The 18,341-nt window shown below is 49.0% G+C and overlaps 1 protein-coding gene across 1 annotated transcript in view; it reads left to right on the top strand.

Annotated features, from left to right (window-relative positions):
* Window positions 1-18,341, top strand: part of LOC144590558 (uncharacterized) — a 40,292-nt gene that overhangs the window by 5,734 nt on the left and 16,217 nt on the right. Inside the window, exons 2-8 of the mRNA XM_078395084.1 lie at window positions 6,837-6,981; window positions 7,570-7,646; window positions 8,436-8,615; window positions 11,206-11,347; window positions 11,640-11,716; window positions 15,360-15,507; window positions 18,138-18,214. Coding sequence (XP_078251210.1) covers window positions 6,837-6,981; window positions 7,570-7,646; window positions 8,436-8,615; window positions 11,206-11,347; window positions 11,640-11,716; window positions 15,360-15,507; window positions 18,138-18,214 — 846 coding nt within the window. The remainder of the gene's footprint in view (window positions 1-6,836; window positions 6,982-7,569; window positions 7,647-8,435; window positions 8,616-11,205; window positions 11,348-11,639; window positions 11,717-15,359; window positions 15,508-18,137; window positions 18,215-18,341) is intronic.

Raw genomic sequence — 18,341 nt, 5'->3', positions numbered from 1 at the left:
TTTGCGGATGACACGAAGCTGGGTGGCAGTGTTAGCTGCGAGGAGGATGCTAGGAGGCTGCAGAGTGACTTGGATAGATTAGGCGAGTGGGCAAATGCATGGCAGATGCAATATAATGTGGATAAATGTGAGGTTATCCACTTTGGCGGCAAGAACAGGAAAGCAGAGTATTACCTGAATGGTGACCGATTGAGAGAAGGGGAGATGCAACGTGACCTGGGTGTCATGGTGCACCAGTCATTGAAAGCAAGCATGCAGGTGCAGCAGGCAGTGAAGAAAGCGAATGGTATGTTGGCATTCATAGCAATGCGGAAGTGACGTGACGTGAGAAGTGCGGAAGTGACGTGAGAGGACGCTGGCGTTGTTTGTTCGCCGCTTCTCACCACTTCTCTGTTTGTATTAATTTTGCTGTTTTTGGAAAGATTTTCTCTGTTTGCATTAATCCTTCTGCTTGGACTAATCCTTCTGCTTGACCCTCCTGGCATCATCTGCCCAGCTCTACCACCGTTGCCTCCGCTGCCTCCGCACCCTTGGTCTTCTCACTCCTGTCTGTGCTCCTGTCTCTGCTGGCTTGGACTGCTCTCCTGTGGGTTACCTGGACAGCTAGCTAGCTCCCTGCTAGCCACCGCTGCAGTCATCGAGCTGCAGGTTACTCGCTAGTTGCTAACGCTAACAGATGCCCGGCTACCTCCTCTGCCTGCACGTCCTCAGCTCCCTATTAACCCTCAGGCTGCTCAGCTTCCTCGATCCTCCTCATAGGCCTTGCTCTGGATCAGCCTGTTGTGCCTGTTGTGACGTTTTGATGTGCTAGCCCGCGGTAGCCGGCATGGCACTGAGGTACTTCGCTGCGAGGCTGCTCCAGCTCAACAACCACTCCACTCCGCCATGCATCTCTGCCATCATCAACCACGGACTTCTACGACGACCCAGATACATCCACAGAGGCTCCGGTCACAAGTTTGCTTACTCCCAGACCGGTCACTCCATCCCTACACTCTGGTCAGCTGAGCGGACTTCCACTCGTCGATTACATCATCACAACAACGCACACGAGCGCGCCCCCTGTCTGCAAACCCTGGCAAAATCACCCGTGTCCATCCACACCATACAAAGCAACATGAAGCTCACTCTGTTCAATATCCGGTCCCTCAACAATAAAAACCACATTCTGAATGACTTCATCCTGGAAAATAAACTGGACTTCCTCTGTCTGACTGAAACCTGGCAACAACCTCTGGATTACCTCCCACTCAACCTCATTACACCCAACGGATACTCCTACATCAATAAACCACGCTCGGAGGGCCGAGGTGGTGGGATTGCCGTAATTCACCGACAGGACTTCAAGATCAGCCTCATCTCCATCTCATCTGCTCCTTCATTTGAATACCTGGCTTTCAAACACTCTGGCCACACACAATTAGTCATGGCAGTTGTCTACCGTCCTCCCAAACCACACCCATCATTCCTTTCTGACTTCTCTGACTTTCTGACCCAGCTCTGTTCTCTCTCCCCCTCAATCCTCCTCCTCGGTGATTTCAACATCCATATGGACTCCACTGACTCCACAATAACCGCTGACTTCACTGAAATACTCAACTGCTTCAACCTCACTCAACACGTCAATTTTCCCACCCATAACCGTGGGCACATTCTGGACCTTGTCTGCTCCACTGGACTAAATCTACATCACCTCTCTGGCTCCGACTCCACCCTCTCTGATCACTTAGCCATCACCATGTCCGTCAACATTCCCACCCCAGCTCCAAGGCGAAAATGCAAAATCAACTTCCGTAAGCTGAACTCTGTTTCACCTACCTCGCTCTCATCCTCCCTCTCTGAAATAATGTCCGCCTCTCCCTTCGTTGACCTCCAAAGCCCCTCAGACCTCACTGACTACTACAACCGCACTCTCTCCTCCTGCCTCGACCAGCTTGCACCTATAAAAACCAAAACAGTTTCCTTCACCCACTCTGCTCCCTAGTTTACCCCCGAACTCCGCATGATGAAAACTCATGCCCACCAACTTGAAAGACTCCACAACAAAACAGGTCTCACAATTCAGTCCCAAGCCTACAAAGACCACCTGCAGCACTACAAAGATGCCCTCTCCCCGCGCCCACTCCACCTACTACTCTCAAATAATTCACTCTGGCTCCGGAAACCCAAAAGCACTCTTCTCTACAATAAACAAACTCCTCAGCCCCCTGGACACCATCTCCCAATCATTCACAGTTGACAAATGCACCACTTTCCTTTCATTCTTCCAAAGCAAAATAGACAGCATCTACAGCACCTTAACCACCAACGCACCTGCTCCCCCTCAAACCACCTGCCCCCCCCTTATCCTGTCAACCCCTGCCTCAGTTCTCCCCAGTCTCCACCACGGACCTCTCTGACCTCTTCACAGGAATAAAAACTGCCACCTGCTCTCTGGACCCCATCCCCTCCAGCTTTGTCAAGGCCTGCCTTCCTGCTCTCTCTCCACTTATCACTGCAACAATAAATTCCTCCCTGTCCATTGGCATCATCCCGCCATCCCTCAAAATCGCTGCTGTCACCCCCATTTTGAAAAAACCTGGTCTCAACCCTGACACCCCAAACAGGTTCAGACCAATCTCCAACCTACCCTTTCTGTCCAAAGTTTTGGAACGTGCTGTAGCTTCCCAACTCAAATACCACCTCTCTACCAATAACCTGTATGAAACTTTCCAATCCGGATTCCGCTCCAACCACTGTACTGAAACTGCACTCCTCAAAATCACAAATGACCTTTTCCTCTCCTCCGACGCTGGCAACCTCAACATCCTCATTCTACTTGACCTCAGCGCCGCGTTTGACACCATAAATCACTCCATTCTCCTCACCCGACTTGAAACCTCCTTTAACATCACCGGCACAGCCCTATCCTGGTTCAAATCTTACCTCTCTGACAGGCACCGGTTCATCTCCATTAACAACTGTAAATCCCCCACCGCTCCCCTCCCCCAAGGTGTCCCCCAAGGCTCAGTCCATGGCCCCCTCCTCTTCATCCTCTACCTGTTCCCCCTTGGTCAATTAATCCGCCGTCATGGTCTCAACTTCCACTGCTTCGCCGATGATATCCAGCTCCTCATCTCCACCAAGTCAATCTCCACCACCACACACTCTACACTGACAAACTGCATCACTGAAATAAAATCTTGGCTTCAATCAAATTTCCTCAAACTCAACTGCAACAAATCTGAAATCATCATCATTGGTCCAAAAACGCTCACCAAATCCACCCAAAACTTCATCCTCAATATTGATGGTCTCCCAGTATCCACCTCCCCTCACATCCGGAATCTTGGAATCATCTTTGATCAAACCCTCTCCTTCGACAAACACATCAAACACATCACAAAGACAGTCTTCTTCCACCTCAAAAACATTGCCCGTCTCCGTCCATCCCTCTCCTTCACAGCTGCAGAAACCCTCATCCACGCCTTCATCACCTCCCGTCTGGACTACTGCAACAGCCTCCTCTATGGCTCACCCTCAAAAATCATCAGTAAACTTCAATACATTCAAAACTCCGCTGCCCGTCTACTCACCCACTCCCCGATCCGTGACCATATCACCCCCGTCCTTTACAAACTCCACTGGCTCCCCATCCCCCAGAGAATCCAGTACAAAATCCTCCTCATGACCTACAAAGCCCTCCATAACCTGGCCCCATCCTACCTGACTGACCTCCTCCACAGGCACACTCCCACCTGCACCCTCCGCTCTGCTGCTGCCAATCTCCTGTCCCCCCCCATCCGGACCAAACTCAGATCCTGGGGGGACAGGGCTTTCTCTATCGCTGTTCCCACCCTATGGAACTCACTTCCCCAAACCGTCAGAGACTCCTCCTCACTCACCACATTCAAAACATCACTGAAGTCTCACCTCTTCAGCACTGCCTTCAACCACTGAAGGTCACCTCACCTTCTGTCTCCTTTCTCTGTTCGTTTACTTATTTATCTATTTATTCACTTCTCTATGTTCTAGAAATCCCTGTAAAGCGTCTTTGAGTGTTTGAAAAGCGCTATATAAATGTAATGCATTATTATTATTATTATTATAGCAAGAGGATTTGAGTTTAGGAGTTTAGTGAACTTCCCGCATCTAGCCTCTCCAACCCCTTAAGAATTTTATATGTTTCTATAAGATCCCCCCTCAGTCTTCTAAATTCCAGCGAGTACAAGCCTAGTCTATCCAGTCTTTCTTCATATGAAAGTCCCGCCATCCCAGGGATCAATCTGGTGAACCTTCTCTGTATTCCCTCTAAGGCAAGAACGTCTTTCCTCAGATTAGGAGACCAAAACTGCACACAATACTCCAGGTCTCACCAATGCCCTGTACAACTGCAGTAGAACCTCCCTGCTCCTAAACTCAAATCCTCTTCCGTCCATTCACAGACCTCCCAACCCTTCCGAATTTGGCAGAAAGTTTCCGCTTTCTTATTTCATTCCCGCCATTCTGATTTTGGCTCACATTTTTCCGCAAAACACATGCCTCGCCGCTTGCCACGTCCCGCCGCTCGCCACAGCCCGCCCCACCGCTCACCTCGTATCTGGCCTGGCCTGGCCTACCCGCTGGCCCGTACTCGCTGCTGTACTCACCTCGCCTCTAGCCTGGCCTTGCCTCTAGCCTGTCCTGGCCTCGACGCTAGCCTGGTCTGGCCTCGCCACTGGTCTCGCCTCGCCACTGGCCCAGCCTCGGCGCTAGCCTCGCCTCAACTCATTGCTCACACGGCCTCGCCTCGCCGCTGGCCCGGCCTCACCTCCCCTCTTGCCTCTGGTCTCGCCTCGCCTCTTGCTCCTCGCCTCGCCTCTCGCCGCTGGCCTGGCCTCGCCGCTGGCCTAACCTCGCTGCGGAGCATGAGACCCGTTGATGTTGAGAGGGGATGGGGGGGGGGTTGGGGTGCGGGGTGCGGGGGAGGGGGCCAGTGTAGTGGGAGAGGGAGTGGGGGCCGGGGGGTTGGGGGAGAGTGGGGTTTGGCGGGGAGTGCGGCAGTAGGGGTCGGGGTGTGGATTTGGGGGGAGAGGCGAGGAGGGGTGGGGGGGGTGGGGAGAGGGGGGGTGGTGGGGAGAAGGGGGGAGTAGGGTTGGGGGGGACATGGACCGTTGTGATTTGCTGTTGAAGACCACTGGAGCAAGTATGTCTTTAATTAAAATAGGTATGTGCTGTTTTTTAAATGAAACTCTTTCTTCATAACTTAATCATACATTTTATGACCATTGTTCTTTTATTCAATACCAAGAGAATTGGGATGTGTAAGGAAAAAGCAAAATAGAAAAAACGAAACAAAACAATTTTTTCTTTGTTGTAAAATGTATTTCCGTTCAATAACCTTTCTATAATAGTAGAATATACTCGTGATAGGCCTGAAATTGTACATGTAATCCAAGAACTACAGACTGTTGGAAAAAATAGTCGTTTTGCACACGTACGCGCATTTGGCGTGCATACTTTCTTTCGCTGAAAAGTTGCATTATGTGCCATATTATGAATTGTGATGTAAAATTCTGAATTTTGGACATCAAAATTATGAATTTGTAAAATCAAATGTTGGGAGGTCTGCATTAATTCAACAGAAGCTGCCTGGCCCACTGAGTTTGTCCAGTACTTTGTATTTTTGCTCTATATTCCAGCATCTGCAGTGTCTTGTGTCACCACCTTCTTTGTTTCCCAGTCAACCTGTATCACCACATCATTGGAACTATGTACCTGTACCCCTCAGTCTCTTTGTGTAAGTCCTGCCTGGCTTGTCTTACCAAAATGCAACACCTCACATTTATCTGTATTAAAATCCATCTGCTGTTGCTTGGCTCATTGACCCAGTTGATAATGATCTTGTTATTAGATAACCACCTTCGCTTCCACTATTCCTCCAATTTTAATTTGATTTGCAGGAGAAAGTTACAAATATTATACCTCCATCTCCATTTAGATCTCTTCCCTACCCACCCCTGAAAGGATTGGCTCTGGTCCTAGATAACTCAATCAGCATGGCCAGCTTCTTTTTGCCCAATCAGCTCCCTTCAATACAGCTTACACCTGTACAAGATTTATATGAAGTACTTTATATTAAATATAAATTGATATGGGCCAAACGTGAGCAGGTGGGACCAGTGTAGCTTGGACATGCTGGCCAGTGTGGGCAGATTGGGCTGAAGTCCCTGTTTCCATGCAGTATGATTCTATGAAAAGAGAATTGAATAGCCTGTGTGAAAGAGAATAAGTTGCAGGTCTGAAGGGAACTAATGAGGAAGGAATGGAAATGATGGGTTTCCTGCACCAGTAGCTGGCATCATCCAGTTGGGCCCATTGGTCTCCCCAGTCCCTTTTTCAATATAATGTGTGCGGCAGTGAAAGCAAGATGGAGGAATCATTGGTGTGTTCATTTGGTTGACCTTTATACTGGCTAGAGGGTATAACTTGGAATGCTTGGTAATCCAAGGAGAAAGTTCTTCCACACAGAGTGGTGAATGTGCAGCCAGAGAGGGTGGTAGAATCAGAACCAATCATGGGAATTATGATTCATTTACACAGATATGTGAACAGGCAAGACACAGAAGGATATGGACCTATTGTAGGCATTTGCGATTAGTCCAGATGGCCAAAAGGCTGGAATGAAATATTACGTGACAATACCAAACATAAACCAAATCCTTGATATGGTGGTTGTCGGACTCGTTTCTGTGCTGCTTTTTATCACTGGCTCTAAATTGGAGATTGTCGGTGCTCCTGTGTTGGTGGATGTGGCTGGGGTTTGAGTGAACTTAGCTCAGTCCTACTTTAACGCTGATCATCATCCTGTCCCTCAGATGCAGACTCCACGCTCGGTGATCCGTGTGTAACCCACACCGTCCTGGATCAGCCCTGGAGGAGCTCGGTTTGTCTTGAAACTCGGTGCAGTGGCCGATGGATGGATGATGGAAATCTGAAGGAAGGGTGGTACAGATTTAGCAGGTAAATTGATCGCACGTGAGAATATGTCCGAGTTAGTGCTGGTGCTTGCATCTGCAAGGATCCCACTTCGATCCTGACATCTGGCACTTTCTGTGTGGATTTGCATGGTCTTCCCTGGATGGGTTTCCCCCTGGTGTTCCGCATCCCAAATATATGCTGGTAGATGAATTGGTCCTGTGAACTCCCACTCGTGGAGGCAAGTGGCAAAATAATCAAAGGAGTATTCACGGGCAGGTGAGAGGGAATAAGTTGCAGTGCTACAGGGAAATTAGGAGAGGGGGCAGAGGGCTGAGGAGTCACTTTCCTGAGGGCCAGTATGATTATGATGGGCTGAATAGCAACCAACTGTCATATATCAAGTAACTGAAAGGGAATAAGGCGTTAGATTGATAGTATCAACCCCCATTTTGGGAAGCGAGTGGAGTATAGGGAAAGGAAACTCTTACATTCTGGTGGAAGGAATGAGATTTTGGAGAGGGCAAAAAAGGGTTTCCTGGCACTGGACCTATATTGGACAGTGCGATGGTGTAGACCCCAGTCGCTCATCTTTCCCTCAGTCGGGGGCTGACTCTCTGCTTGTTGTTTCAGTTATGACAACGTGAAGATTCCCGAGAGTGCAGTTCCATTCCAGCGCTGCTCTGGGTGGCGTCCCGGCTGGTTAAATGGTAGGTGGACAAGAATGTACAACTGATGCACTCTGTTACTTTAGCAAAGGTCAGAGTGATGATCCAGATCTGTACAGCTCTACAGATAAAATAGAATAATAAAAAATACGATGTATTTGTTAATAACTGCAACTCCAGGTAACTGTAACAGAGCAAACACCAAAGTCTGTTGTGCAACCAAAGACACAATCAATAGAAGATCATGGTTGCTGAGGTTAGTGTTGTGAAGTGTTCAAGAGCCTGATAGTTGCTGGGAAGAAGCTGTTCTTGAACCTGGAGGTCGCAGTTTTCAGGCTCCTGCACTTTCTTCCCGATGATAGTCGTGAGATGAGAGCGTGGCCAGGGTGTGGCCTCATCAACACACTGCACAGTTGCAACAAGACTTCACTGCTTGAAGTTAATCAAATTCACTTTTTGCAAAACCTGACTTTGTTTGTTTTAATATTCTGATTTTATTTTAATAGGTTTTGTATAATTTCAATGTTTGTGTCTGTAAATATGTGTGAAAGTTGAAGACTTTGCGATGTTTAATGGCCAATCAGCCTGAGGCTGAGGCAGGTCAGGGGTGGGTCTGTGTGTCCATCCGAGAGCCCAGTGACCCACAGGGTCTCATGGAGCAGGTGCTGCTGTGGGGAGTGTGGGAGAGGAGGGTGAGGGCAGCAGCTCACCACTGACTGAGACTGAGACTGACTGGGTTGTGATCGCTGCGTTACACTGGCTCCAGATTCACATTCCCTGCTGCACTGAGGGACTGGGTACATTTTACAATGTTTATAAACCTCATTGCAGGTCTCCATCCCAGTGTGGGAGATGGGGAGGTGACCAGGACAGTCTGTTTCACCTGGATTAAAGACAACAGCAATGGAGACACCTGCCTCAAGCATCAGGAAATCACAATCAAAAACTGTGATGGTTATTTTGTTTATCTTCTGAAGCCGACAGCCGGAGATTACAGTGTGTATTGTGCAGGTATGTTGCTCTCCATGTTGATAAAGTGTGGGTGGGAGTGGAGCTTGTAGGGTGTTTGAGGAGCGGAGGGGGAGGGGGTAATGTCTGGGACGTCCCGAGTCATCAGCCCACACACAGGGCTGAATGTTGCATCCGTGGTCAGTGCTCCCCACATGCAGATCTCCCTCTCCCACAGTCTGATCAAGCTGTTGTGTCTGGAACTCGCCTTCCTAGAGTGACCTGTGACCTCCACCCTGTGAATGACCTGTGCCCCCCCATGCCCCCCCCCCTACTCCCTGTCCCTATGACTGACCTGTCCACAGTCGGGGTCACATACTACCAACTAGAATACCTGGACCAATACACTGTCCACTGCCACTCCCAGTAATGTTGCTCACCCTCCCCACCTGGTGAACTGCCCCTGTCTGCCATGGTCACCCATCCCTGCCATGGTCACCCCTCCCCTGGCCCCACATTGAACGGCACAGCCCACTCACACACTGTGGCTGAGGGTGACCACTGATGCTGGGCAGGATGTCTCAGGCAAAGAACCTGGCTCCTGACAACCTGCCCCCACCGCCTTACAACGGAGCACCAATCTGAGCCCCCTACCCCTGCACCCTGATTTGCCACAGCACCTTGGGCTGACGGCTCCTTTTATTAATCCATTAGGAGTAAAAATTCCCCCAGGACAGGGTGGACCCACACCCCTCTCCCGACCATCACACCCCCTAACCCCCTGTCTTTCCCACTCCTGCCATCTGTCCCACTCCCCACCACATCCCATCCTGTGTTGAACACCCCAACCAGCCCCACACCCCGCAGCCCACCATATCGCGCGGCCTCTGCCACACCCCAACCCCCCTCAACACCCGAGACATTCCGACCCCTCCCAGCTGACCCACGGCCACCCCACTCCCCCTCCTGCAATCACACACACTCCACTCCCCCCCCCCAACCACCCTCTCCCAGACGGAGCGGGGAGAAGCAGGAATGGCTGGGGTGGGAAACTTGGACTCGGAGCACATTGATACCTGTAACATTGGCCCACAGAGTGAGCCAACCTATTTACACCATTCCTACTCTGATCCCATATTAATCTCCCCACATTCCCATCATCTACCCCTAAACTCCAGCACTAATCCAGACACTTGGGCCATTACATGGTGGCCACACAACATGCTGGTGTTTGGCACAAGAGGGGCAAACCCAGCAGCTGGGAAAAGCAAGTGGTCACCAGATCGTGCAGCCTCCACGTAGACAGCACCAGAAGCTGCGATAAGATCGGAGATGTGGAGCTGAGGCAGCAGCCTCACCGGCTGGGTCACTGTGTGGGGGCAGCAGCCTCACCGGCTGGGTCACTGTGGGGGGAGCAGCCTCACCGGCTGGGTCACTGTGGGGCAGCTGTCTCACTGGCTGGGTCACTGTGGGGCAACAGCCTCACTGGCTGGGTCACTGTGTGGGGCAGCAGCCTCACCGGCTGGGTCACTGTGGGGCAACAGCCTCACCGGCTGGGTCACTGTGTGGGGGGAGCAGCCTCACTGGCTGGGTCACTGTGTGGGGGGAGCTGTGTCACTGGCTGGGTCACTGTGTGGGGGGAGGGAGCAGTGTCACTGGCTGGGTCACTGTGGGGCAACAGCCTCACCGGCTGGGTCACTGTGTGGGGGGAGCAGTGTCACTGGCTGGGTCACTGTGTGGGGGGAGGGAGCAGTGTCACTGGCTGGGTCACTGTGGGGCAGCAGTCTCACTGGCTGGGCCACTGTTTTGCTGGGAGGAGACACAGACCTGACTGTGGGGCAGCAGACTTCCTTTATTGAAGGACGTCAGGCTTCAAAAGTGGTTCATTCATCCCCCTGAGGGGAAGGGAGAAAAGGGAGGGGTTAGACATGGAGGGAAAGGGAGGAGTGTTAGTAAAAGGTGAGAGTGGAGGAGAGACAGAGGGGTGCAGGGGAGAGATGGGTGGCGATGTTCGGGCCTGAACATGATGACAGCACATATTAGACACAATGTGCTGGAGTAACTCAGCAGGTCAAGCAGCGTTTCTGGAGAACATGGATTTGTGACGTTTCGGGTCAGGACCTTTCTTCCAAAGGATCCCAGTCTGAAGTGTCACACATCCATGATCACCAGAGATGCGACCTAACCCGCTGAGTTACTCCAGCACTTTGTGCTTTGTTTGTGATCCAACATTTGCAGTTCCTTGTATTTCGGACAACACATTATTGATCAACTGTTCGTGGAAACATAGTTCTTCAGTAATTGGTTGCTGGACTTCCCACATTACAACAGCAGCCAAACTCCTCATGCAGTTCACTAACATGCTCCAGTGCAGCCAGAGAGTTTCACTGGTGCTATATAAATGCAAGATTTACTGTATCAGACCAATATATCTGCCACAGCAAGTTAACAGATGGGGACAGCAATGGGGTAATGTTTGAAATGGAGCGTGTCTGAGGCTTTTATTCAGGGTGGTCGATCTGCTGCTTGGAGAATAAAACTGAGGATTTTCTGCTCCAAGATCGGTGGAGGTGCAGCTGGGTATATCAGAGGCTGGGTGAAGGCAAGTGGACATTACACTAACACTACCCATCATCTTGTGTCCCACCCACAGACTCCACACGCAGTGACCCGTGTGTAATCCACACCGTCCTGGATCAGCCCTGGAGGAGCACGGATTGTTCCAACACTCAGTGCATAAATGGCCAATGGAGGTCTGATGAAAACCTTGCTAAAGGATGGTACAGATTCAACAGGTAACGTGAGGAAATAATTCAATCAAACCCAGTCAGTGAGGGAGGAGGAGCGGTGAGGACATGATGGAAGATCAGGTCATCAGTCATCACAGAGGGGTAGTGATTAAAGACTGGGGTGTGGAGCTCTGAAATTCTGTACTGTGAGAGACGGGGAGGATAGGGGCCGGGATTCTACGGGAGATTATCTGGCAGTGGGGAATATTGAAATAGGACAGATTGGCCTCAATTCTTGGTCTCTCACACGGAATAAAAGACCCCAGTTCAGGGGCTGACTCTCTGATTGTTGTTTCAGTTCTGGCGGATGGAAGATTCCCGAGACTGCTGTTCCAGCGCATCACTGCTCCGGGAAGAGGCCACGCTGGTTAAATGGTAGGGTCAGAGTTTGCTACTTTGGGACTTAGCTTTTGTCAGGGAGGGTCAGACTGATGACTACGATCACTTCAGACGGCCCTTTGCATGGACACTGAAACCAACCTCCCTGAGAGTTTCTGCCCACAGTTCCTCAGATCCCGCCCTGGATCGTCATGGAGTGAGGCGGCAGAGCTCCAGCTCCCTGACTTTCCCGGTATCAGGCTGCCGTTCCAAACTAGACCCGGAGTAGTTTCAGCAGCTCCACTCATCCCAGTGAAGGAGCAGCATCTAGGGAGCTTGACACACGACTGACACTCACAGTTCATCAATTAATCAGGCCACATTGAACGAATCATACAGCGCAGAAACAGATCCTTTGGCCCAACTCCTCCATAGTGAACAAGATGCCGAAGAAAGTTAGTCCCATTTGGCCCATATCCCTCAAAACCTTTCCTATCCATGCACATGCTTAAATGTATTTTAAATATTGTTAAATATTGTTATTGTACCTGCCTCAACTACATCTTCTGGCAGCTCATTCCATGTGCCCACCACCTTCTGTGTGGTAAATGTTGTCCCTCTGGTTGCTATTAAATTATTCCCCTCTCACCTTAAACCTGAGTTCTCCGGTTCTTGATTCCCCTGCTTTCTGGGCACAATAAAGCCCCATTCACCCGACATATTTGCCCCAGGATTTTATATCCCTCTACAAGATCACGCCTGTCTCCTGCGCTCTCAGGAATAAAGTCCCAACTTAACCAACCTCTCCCTATAACTCAGACCCTTGAGTCCTGGCAACATCCTCGCAAATCTTCTCTGCGCCCTTCCCAACTTAAACCAATGAGGTTCCTAATTCAAAACCTACAAATTAATTAATTACCACACACAATAATTGCTTTTAAATTTACATAAAGTTTAATTTTAAATTTAGTTCTGAATTGTTTGACCATATTTATTCTAATTAATTTTAAAAGTTCTTCATTAATTCCCTAATGTATATTGTATTTGTAATATATGCCCTTTATCCAATTTAAAAGACATTTGTGTAGGAAGGAACAGCAGACATTTGGATGGCTACATGGATAGGAAAGCTTCAGAGTAATATGGGTCTAATGCGGTAAATGGGACGAGCTTAGATGAGGCATCTTGGTCATCATGGATGAGTTGGGCCGAAGGGCCTGCTTCTGTGCTGTAGGACTCTAATTGGGACATCATTACCTACATACATTGCTGTCAGTAATTCAATACCTTCCCGTATTGTGTGTTTTATGACTGTCGGCAAATCAATTTTCCTCCTGGGATAAATAAAGTTCTATCGGATCGTATATGACATTCCAATGCCACTAATGTTTGCCCACTGCATCAGTAAAACATGTGAGTGCATGTTGCACGGGGCCCAGGCGCTCAGTATCGTTCTTGTAGAATCTTCTCTGCAGTCCTTCACCACAGAAAATATTCACTATTTTTTCAAGTTGGTGAAATGTCTGAATTTTGCTGAAAAATAAAGGCTTTTGATGTTTTTACCAGCTCGTCAGCCTGGGGTGCAGCTTCACTGAATTGTCGATGGAGCCCTGTCTATCACACAAACCGGAATCCCCACTTTTGATTTCATCTACACTTCACGCTGCCACAAAAAAGCAGCCAACGCCATTAAAGGCGTCCCGCCCCGTTCATTCCTCCTCCTCCATGCTCCCATTGGGCAGAGGACACAGAGGGTGAAAACGCCCACGACCAGACTGAAGAACAACTACTTTGCCTCTGTTACCAGGCTTCTGTACCGTTCTTTCACAAGCTAGGGTACTGTCTGATGCATCTCCACCCCATTGTGGACATTGAACCTTGGCTCTGGAACTAATGTGCAATAATGTCTGCACTCTGTGTCGTCCCCATTGTTTGAGTTGAATGTATTTATTGATAGTTGATAGTTGATAGTTTTATCGGATCTGATTGGATGGTAGGCAAAACAAAGATTTTAACTGTGCCTTGCTACACATGACAATAATAAACTTAAACCTAAACCAAAGCAAACTAGTCTTGTTCAATCCAGGGGATCCACAATCCTCACCAAAATGATTCAGGTTTAGGGAGATGTTGATCATATTTAGTTTAATATATAATAATTCAAATGTGATGAGCATTGAAGTTATCCAAAACTGAATATTGATTGAAAGGTACAGCATGGGAAGAGGCCCTTCAGCTCACTATCTATGCTAACCATCGATCATCCATTCACACTAACTCTGTTATCCCACTTTTGCATCCAATTCCTGCACACCTGGCAATTTACAGAGGCCAATTAACTTACAAATCCACTAGTCTGGATGTGTGAGGACACCCGGACGAAAAACCAAATGTTCACAGGAAGAGGTTGCAAACTCTACTCCGACAGCTCCCAAGATCAGGACCTAACCCGGGTCTCTGGCGCTGTGAGGCAGCGGCTCTACCAGCTGCACCACTATGTCACCACAGTGTGTATTTTAATGATTGTTTGGCCTGGAGCTGTAGGTTCACCAGCTATCACTTCACATTCAGGATGTGGGCTGGGGTTTCCTGCCAAACCCGGGCCCACAGGCCTCCAGTAACACGAGCCGGTATCAGGGAGCAGGGGTGCAGTGAGGAGTGTATGTGGGGATGGGGAGGGCAGCAGCTCACTGCTGACAAAGGCAGAGCAGATGACTGTGGGTTGTGATCGCTGTGTTTTGCTGGCTCCAGATTGACATCCCATGCAGCACTGTGGGACAGGGTATATTTTACACTATTTATAAACATTATTCCAGGTCCCCATCCAAGTGTAAGAGAGGGGGAGGTGACCAGGAGAATATGTTTCAAAAAGGCTGGAAATGCCAGGAGTGGAGAGGCCGGGGCTGGAGATGGGTTCAGCATCAACCTGGACATCAAGGTTAAAAACTGCAGCAGTTACTTTGTGTATCAGTTGAATCCAACACCCCGTGGCCAGACTGTATATTGTACAGGTACGTGACTCTTCCCTATGGACAAGAGATGTGAGGGTAGTGTGGAAATCCTGGGTGCCCTGAGTCACTAATACATACAATGGACTCGCCTGCAGTCATTGATTACTTTGCTTGGTTCACCCGCACCCTGTCTGAAGTAAGCTCTGTGCATATTTATCAGCCTTTTTGTTTTTGTTTCCATCCTCCCCTGTCTGTGCCCCCCCCAAACACTATATACTTCTCTCAGGCCACCTGCCAGCTATGGTCCGATGCTCAAGGAAAAATAATCCAAGCTTAAAATAATCTAATACTGTCTAATTCAGGCAACATTCTGGCAAAACTCTTCTGTACTCTCTCCAAATCCTCCAAGGAGGGGCTAAGCCTATTTTCCCTGTGGCTGAGGTGATTTAGATGGGATATTATAAACTAATGAGGAATATAGAGTGCAGGAAACTTTCCCCTCAGAGGCAGACAAAACTGGAGGGTATATATTTACGGTGGGGGGAGGGGGGGGAAGAGATTTAGAAGGCAGATGTCATCTCCAGAGAGTAGTGCCCACATGGAATACACTGCCTCAGAGATCTTTATTTGGGTGATGATGTTATATTTCATAGAGTACAGCGGATGTTAGTGGATGTGGGTGGGGGTACAAGAGTCTGTGTGACTTTGATTAAACTGGACATTAACTCTGACCATCATTGTGCCCCCAGCCGCAGACTCCGCACTCGGTGATCCGTGTGTAAACCACACCGTCCTGGATCAGCCCTGGAGGAGCACGGGTTGTACCAACACTGAGTGCACCAGTGGGGACTGGAAGAATGATGACAACCACAGAGTGGGGTGGTACAGATTTAAGAGGTAAAACAAGGAGATCATCATGTTAGTTAATGACGTAGAAAATGTATTGGAAACACAGGCCAATGAGGGAAAATAGATAGAGACCGGGGTGATCAATGACAGTAATGGGCCAATGAGAGGATATAGGAACTGGGATCACCAGTGACAGTAATGGACAGTGTGGATACAGGGAGACTGGGATCACCAGTGACAGTAATGGACAGTGTGGATACAGGGAGACTGGGATCATCAGTGACAGTAATGGACAGTGTGGATACAGGGAGACTGGGATCATCAGTGACAGTAATGGACAGTGTGGATACAGGGAGACTGGGATCATCAGTGACAGTAATGGACAGTGTGGATACAGGGAGACTGGGATCATCAGTGACAGTAATGGACAGTGTGGATACAGGGAGACTGGGATCATCAGTGACAGTAATGGACAGTGTGGATACAGGGAGACTGGGATATATAACATATAACATATAACAACTACAGCATGGAAACAGGCCTGTCCGGCCCTACCAGTCCACGCCGACCATTCTCCCTGACCTAGTCTCATCTACCTGCACTCAGACCATAACCCTCCAATCCCCTCCTATCCATATACCTATCCAATTTACTCTTAAATAATAAAATCGAGCCAGCCTCCACCACTTCCACCGGAAGCCCATTCCATACAGCCACAACCCTCTGAGTAAAGAAGTTCCCCCTCATGTTACCCCTAAACCTTTGTCCCTCAATTCTGAAGTTATGTCCCCTTGTTGGAATCTTCCCCACTCTCAAAGGGAAAAGCCTACCCACGTCAACTCTGTCCGTCCCTCTCAAAATTTTAAAAACCTCTATCAAGTCCCCCCTTAACATTCTACGCTCCAAAGAATAAAGACCCAACCTGTTCAACCTCTCTCTGTAGCCTAAGTGCTGAAACCCAGGCAACATTCTAGTAAATCTCCTCTGTACCCTCTCCATTTTGTCGACATCCTTCCTATAATTTGGCGACCAGAACTGCACACCATACTCCAGATTTGGCCTCACCAATGCCCTGTACAATTTCAACATTACATCCCAACTTCTATACTCGATGCTCTGATTTATAAAGGCAAGCATACCAAACGCCTTCTTCACCACCCTATCCACATGAGATTCCACCTTCAGGGAACAATGCACAGTTATTCCCAGATCCCTCTGTTCCACTGCATTCTTCAATTCCCTACCATTTACCCTGTACGTCCTATTTTGATTTGTCCTACCAAAATGCAGCACCTCACACTTATCAGCATTAAACTCCATCTGCCATCTTTCAGCCCACCCTTCCAAAAGGCCCAAGTCTCTCTGTAGACTTTGAAAATCTACCTCACTATCAACTACTCCACCTATCTTAGTATCATCTGCATATTTACTAATCCAATTTGCCACACCATCATCCAGATCATTAATGTAAATGACAAACAACAGTGGACCCAACACAGATCCTTGGGGCACTCCACTAGACACTGGCCTCCAACCTGACATACAATTGTCAACCGTTACCCTCTGGTATCTCCCATTCAGCCATTGTTGAATCCATCTTGCAACCTCACTATTAATACCCAACGATTTAACCTTCTTAATCAACCTTCCATGTGGAACCTTGTCAAATGCCTTACTGAAGTCCATATAGACAACATCCACAGCCTTGCCCTTATCAATTTCCCTGGTAACCTCTTCAAAAAATTCAAGAAGATTAGTCAAACATGACCTTCCAGGCACAAATCCATGTTGACTGTTTCTAATCAGGCCTTGATTATCCAGTGACAGTAATGGACAGTGTGGATACAGGGAGACTGGGATCATCAGTGACAGTAATGGACTCAGAGAGTGGTGAAGGTGTGGAATTCCCTGCCTCAGAAGGCAGTGGAGGCCAGTTCGTTGGATGCTTTCAAGAGAGATCTGGATAGAGCTCTTAAGGATAGCGGAGTGAGGGGGTATGGGGAGAAGGCAGGAACGGGGTACTGATTGAGAGTGATCAGCCATGATCGCATTGAATGGCGGTGCTGGCTCGAAGGGCTGAATGGCCTACTCCTGCACCTATTGTCTATTGTCTATTGACAGTGTGAATACAGGGAGACTGGGATCATCAGTGACAGTAATGGACAGTGTGGATACAGGGAGACTGGGATCAGCAGTGACAGTAATGGACAGTGTGGATACAGGGAGACTGGGATCATCAGTGACAGTAATGGACAGTGTGGATACAGGGAGACTGGGATCATCAGTGACAGTAATGGGACAGTGTGGATACAGGGAGACTGGGATCATCAGTGACAGTAATGGGACAGGGAGTGGTTTATTATCCAGAACACACACCCAAAGGATGAGATGCAATCAGTGCAAATATTATGTGTAAGGATCATTTCAATGGTCAAATAGGGAAAGCACTGAAGAATTTTGGTCCAAATACATGCAAATGGGATTTGACAAAAGAGTGAGCCTGGACGTTGTGGACTGAAGGGCCATTACTGCACTGTACAAGCTGCATGACTCTGAGGGGGCAATAAATGAATGAATCCCTGTGGTGAGTGAATATTGAGAGTGGGTCCAATGCCAGTCTCTCTCTGGGTGAACAAACTCCCTCAGTTCAGGGGCTGACTCTCTGATTGTTGTTTCAGTTCCAGCGGACGGAAGATTCCCGAGACTGTTGTTCCCACCCATCACTGCTCCGGGACCAGCCCGGGCTGGTTAAACGGTAGGGTCAGAGTGTGCAACTCTGGGGCTCGGGGATGGCCGGGGAGGGTCAGAAGAGGGGAGAGTGCCCCTGATGGGAACTGACAGGTGAAGCCCTGCCCCTGATGGGTGCTGACAGGTGAAGCCCT

The sequence above is a fragment of the Rhinoraja longicauda genome, unplaced genomic scaffold (genome assembly GCF_053455715.1).
Source record: "Rhinoraja longicauda isolate Sanriku21f unplaced genomic scaffold, sRhiLon1.1 Scf000206, whole genome shotgun sequence".
NCBI classification, from domain to species: Eukaryota; Metazoa; Chordata; class Chondrichthyes; order Rajiformes; family Arhynchobatidae; genus Rhinoraja; species Rhinoraja longicauda.
The sequence above is the reverse complement of the archived record's forward strand: the minus strand, read 5'-3'. Positions and strand labels throughout refer to the sequence as shown.